This window comes from Lactuca sativa, chromosome 6 (genome assembly GCF_002870075.4).
Source record: "Lactuca sativa cultivar Salinas chromosome 6, Lsat_Salinas_v11, whole genome shotgun sequence".
Lineage (NCBI taxonomy): Eukaryota > Viridiplantae > Streptophyta > Magnoliopsida > Asterales > Asteraceae > Lactuca > Lactuca sativa.
Window position 1 is genome coordinate 167,568,106 of NC_056628.2, and position 5,108 is coordinate 167,573,213.

The following is a 5,108-nucleotide window of genomic DNA, read 5'->3' on the forward strand; positions in this document are numbered from 1 at the left end:
GTTTACTATGGTCAGTGTAGTGAGATTTGTGGAACTAATCATGCCTTTATGCATGCGCCCGGAAAGATAGGCCGACTGCTGAGCCCACTCTAGCTCAGCCGCACCACCCAGGGTGCGAGCCACCCGAGAAGCAAGCTATTACAGCGAGCGGCTGGAGCAGTATGGGGCCGAGGATCAAGGTAGTAAATAAGATAAAATAAGGGGTCAGGCTCCCGGTTGAGTAGAGGATACGGTTAGGATAACGAACTTGAAACGCGGAGCCCGAGCGTCCGACGAGCGAGTGGTTAGTGGCCAATAGCACCCTAGTTGATGGCATTCCTCTCTGCGGCTGGCACTCGAGGAACCACGGGGCACTACATACAGAGCAAACAAGTCTTAGGGATGAGACGCCCGCGCAAGGACCTCAATTCTCATTAGGAGGTCGAACCAAGGACCTATGGAAGTCGGGGCTAGCCCGTCCCCATAGGCAACACAATAGTGTCCTGAGGGAGGAGTTTAGAGGCCTTATAGTAGCACATACTTCTTTTTATTTCTAGGTCATCCGAAGGGGGCCAGTCCAAGATCGTACTGTTCCTCTACAAAGACAACAGACGCTCTCAACGGCTAGGCACCACTCTCTTCCTGAGTTATTCCAGATTCTTCATGATTTCGTGCCGCGGTGAACAAACAAAACAAAAAAGAGGGCCATCTCAGCAGAAGGAGAAGGACCTGCAACAGCAGAGACTACTGACCCTATTCTTGTTCCTAGCCGTCTTTTACGAGTCCAGAAAGCCTCCTCAGAGGGATCCTAAAAGTAGAATAGAGAAGGGCGGGCAGGGCTTCCACAAGAGCCTTCCCCCTCTTCCCGGTCAAGATAGATGGGAAGGAGCCCTATCAAGGCCATAACCAGTCTCTTTATTTATGTACGTACACCTTTGTTTCAGGGTGGGGCCGCCCTTCCTCCTGCTAATCCGGCCATTTCCGAACCTGTCTTTCTCATCCCATTCAATGGAGGACTTTTCAATTCTTGCGATTCCCAGCCCCCTTAGCTTATTATATATATATATATATATATATATATATATATATATATATATATATATATATATATATATATATATATATATATATTATTTGAAAAGGGTTCCGCTCGGCTAAATAGGCTCAATGATCTCTTTCTTCGCTTCATTCGATAGGCCGGTACGACGCTCCGCGTGGTTATATTCATACATGTTCCGACTCGCCGGTCATTATGGATCTAGTGGTATGGCGGGGAAAAAGAAAAAAAAGGGGGGGGGGGAAGCAACTACGAAGCTTCGTAGACTCGACAAGTCGCTCCGCTTATAGAATATAATGAAGCAAGCTAGCGACTCTCCTAGTAGCGAAGGAAAGGGGCATTCGGGAAGCGACTAGTCGCTTCTAGCGAAGCTTCTAGAAGGCTGACCACTACATAGAGAGATCCATATACCATTCATGAGCGATAGCGAAGACTAGAGAGGCGCAGGGCAGGATCCAAGAGCTTAGAAAGGGTCAGGAAAGGAGCAGAGAAGGGGTTGGTTTTCACCTATGATCAAATCAGTGGGCAACCATAGTTTACTTTTTTCATAGTGTTGTTAACGTTGTTGAAAGCTCATTACTTATTTAAGTAGGCCTTGCTTTTCGGAGCTGATCCCAGCTCACACTATGGTGGAGGAGGTGCCGTGAAGATCTAGGAGTGTGAGCAGTATGAGCTGAAAGGCTCCCATACTGTTTGGAGGGCAGGGGGCATAGATGCCAAACAAACCTGACCCCTATCTATCGTCGTAGAAGCTGTTCCTAGGAAAGATTATGGTTCTCGGGTATCCAATCAATTAATCCCCCAAACCGGGGAAGCTTAAGCGGAAATGAAAGGGTAGGGTGAGGGAAAAGAAAAGGGGGGAAGCAACTAAATTGAAGGCTTCGCTCCCAGATCACTTCGTGAGCTCATTTAGTAGACAGCGAGTATGCGCCCCTTTAGAGAAGAGATAGGGGCGAGTACTACACTAGCTCGTAAGTCAAGTACGAAACGATCCTTATCTACGAAGCAGAGCGACCTCGTCTTGCTTGCTTCTGGCGAAGCTTTTAGCACTGGATAATAGGCATGGCAGGAATACGACTTTTTAGGTCGACCACTACACTACATAGAAGCGATAGTGAAGCCAAGCCGTATAAAGGAGAGCAACCCTTATAGCAATAGCAAACGCCCTACTTATAGCCCTTCCCAATTTCTAGTAGTAAACTTCCCAAGTTTAAGCAGGATAACCCCCTCTCTATTCTTCTCTTCATGTATGTGGGCTGCTTTCCCCGTCCCGAATAGACGAATAGGAACAAGCTGAAGAAGCGAGAGAGATTTGAGATTCCGTAAGTAACTCAGTGCTAAGAAAGAAAGGCTTGGAAGAAGAAAATGAAATACGAACAACCGCACTGGTTGTAATAGATCGACTTTCATGCTAGTTCTTGCTCCAGCATGAAAGTTCCATTTCAGGGAAGGACGACGTACTATGATACTTTCTGTTTTGTCGAGCCTTGCTTTGGTCTCTGGTTTGATGGTTGTACGTGCTAAAAATCCGGTACATTCCGTTTTGTTTCCCATCCCAGTCTTTCGCAACACTTCAGGTTTACTTCTTTTGTTAGGTCTCGAATTTTTCGCTATGATCTTCCCAGTAGTTCATATAGGAGCTATAGATGTTTCATTCCTATTCATTGTTATGATGTTCCATATTCAAATAGCGGAGATTCACGAAGAAGTATTGCGCAATTTACCATTGATTACAAGTTACAAATCAAATATAAGAGATGATGTAATAAGAGCATATTTGCCTCAAGGACCTTGTCAAGTAAGGGCACATAAGTTTCCAAAAAAAAATAGGTGATAGATTTCAAAGATTCGTTCCTTCATGTTTTGATGATTTTGATTGGTTGGAATATAGAGTGAAAAACAATAGTGCATATTGTTTATATTGTTATCTGTGTGGAGACCTCATTGGACAAAAAGGAGGGTGAGATGCATTTGTTTCCCAATGTTTTAATACTTGGAATAAAAAAGATGCATTTCGGACTCATATGGGTGATGTTGATAGTTTTCACAACAAAGCAAGAGAAAAGTGTGAGTTTTTAATGAGGGAAAAACAAGCTATTAATGTAGTCTTGAGGAGGCAAACAGAAGTAGAGAACCATAAATATAAAGCTCAATTACATGTTTCTATTATTGTTGTTAGACTTTTATTGAAAATCGGTTTACCGTTTGGTGGTCATGACGAGTCGGTTAACTCGGAAAATAGAGGGCTTTACATTGAAGTGTTAAAAGCCATTCGAGAGACTAGTGAATATATTTTCAACAATACTTTAGAAAGTGCTCCTAAAAACAATCAACTAATTTCCCCTAAAATTCAAAAAGAACATGTGCAATTTTTTGCACAAGAAGTACTTTTGAGTACTCGTGAAGATATTGGTCAAGATGTTTTTGCTTTACTAGTTGATGAATCTAGTGATGTTTCAAAAAAGGAACAAATGGCTATTGTTTTGGGTTATGTCGATAGTCTTGGCTTTGTGAAAGAAATATTCATAGGACTAGTACATGTGAAGGATACATCCTCTTTGACACTAAAAAATGCCATAAATGAAGTACTTACAAGTAATAAGTTGAGTTTTAGTAAGGTAATTTATTCTTTACTTTTTTGTTATTTCAGTTTAACATATATATATATATATATATATATATATATATATATATATATATATATATATATATAAATTGGTTTAAATTTTAATAGATAAGAGGACAAGGTTACGATGGGGCTAGCAATATGCGAGGGGAATGCAATGGTTTGAAAGTTTTGATATTACAAGAGAATGACACGACTTGTTATGTACATTGCTTTGCACACCAACTTCAATTAGTAGTTGTGGCTGTAGCAAAGAAGCATGGCAAGAGAAAGGGTGCAAAAAGGCTTGTGTAGTGGTGAACTTGAAACCAGAAGAGGGTTAAATCAAGAGACTACAATTTTTTGAGCGGGTAGAAATAAGATGGGGTTCACATTTCAACACACTCACAAGTTTGATGAAGTTGTTTGCGGATGTTCTTGTAGTTTTAGATTTTGTGAAAGAGGAGGGAGGGTCATTGGCAAACCGTCAACAAGTATCTGGAATCTTAACATATTTTCAATCATATGAGTTTGTGTTTTACTTACATATGATGTATGACATTTTACACCTCACGGGTACATTGTCAAAGCAACTTCAAAGAAAAGATCTAGATATTTTAGAAGCGGCTTCGATGGTTAGAGGGACAATGGAGGCATTTCAATCTTTTAGAAACACAGGGTTTGCTATCATTTTGCCAAAAGTATCCTCCTTTTGTCAAACACACAAAATTGATACTTTAGATATGGAAGAGTTGTAGATTGGTGCGAGAAACCGTAGGACTACAAAGACTAATAGGTTTCATTTGAGGTTGAAATCTTCAACACGGTGGTAGATATGCTACTTACAGAATATCGGGATCGATTTAGTGAAACAAGCATCCAATTACTAGAATACATGGGTGCTTTAAGCCCTTGTGATTCATTTGCACAATTTGACAAATCAAAGTTATTGAAGTTGGGTAAGTTATACAAGTATGACTTTGATGATTCATATATGATAGACCTTGAAGGACAACTTGAGATAGTTTATCACTCTTGCATCAAAGATGAGCGCTTCACTAATTTGAAAGGAATTTCCGACCTTTCTCGTTTGATGGTTAGTACAGGGAAGCATCAGTCTTATCCTTTGGTTTATAAGCTTTTAAAGTTGGCTTTGATATTACCTATTGCGACCGCAAGTGTAGAAAGATGTTTTTCATCTTTGCGTAAAAAAATTGGCGATGAATTTTTGAACGACGCATTGCTTTGTAATGTTGAGACCGAAGCACTTGCAAAAGTTGAGAATGAAAAAGTAATGGAGCGGTTTTAAAAGATGCCTGCACGAAGAGGACAAATTTAAATTCTAATAGATCGTTGTTATATTATGTTTAACCAGAAAAAAAATTGTATTAGATGTTTTATATTATGTTTGACCGAATTTTTTTATGTTTTATATTAGGTTTGACCGGAATTTTTTTTTTGTGTAAC

At 40.3% G+C, this 5,108-nt stretch overlaps 1 protein-coding gene across 1 annotated transcript; it reads left to right on the top strand.

The window, feature by feature from the left end:
* Nucleotides 1-3,060: 3,060 nt before the first annotated feature.
* LOC111911378 (uncharacterized) lies at nt 3,061-3,956 on the top strand. The gene is made up of 2 exons (XM_052765095.1): nt 3,061-3,654; nt 3,771-3,956. The coding sequence occupies exons 1-2, from the start codon at nt 3,061-3,063 to the stop codon at nt 3,954-3,956; spliced, it is 780 nt and encodes a 259-aa protein (XP_052621055.1).
* The last annotated feature ends 1,152 nt before the right edge of the window (nt 3,957-5,108 follow it).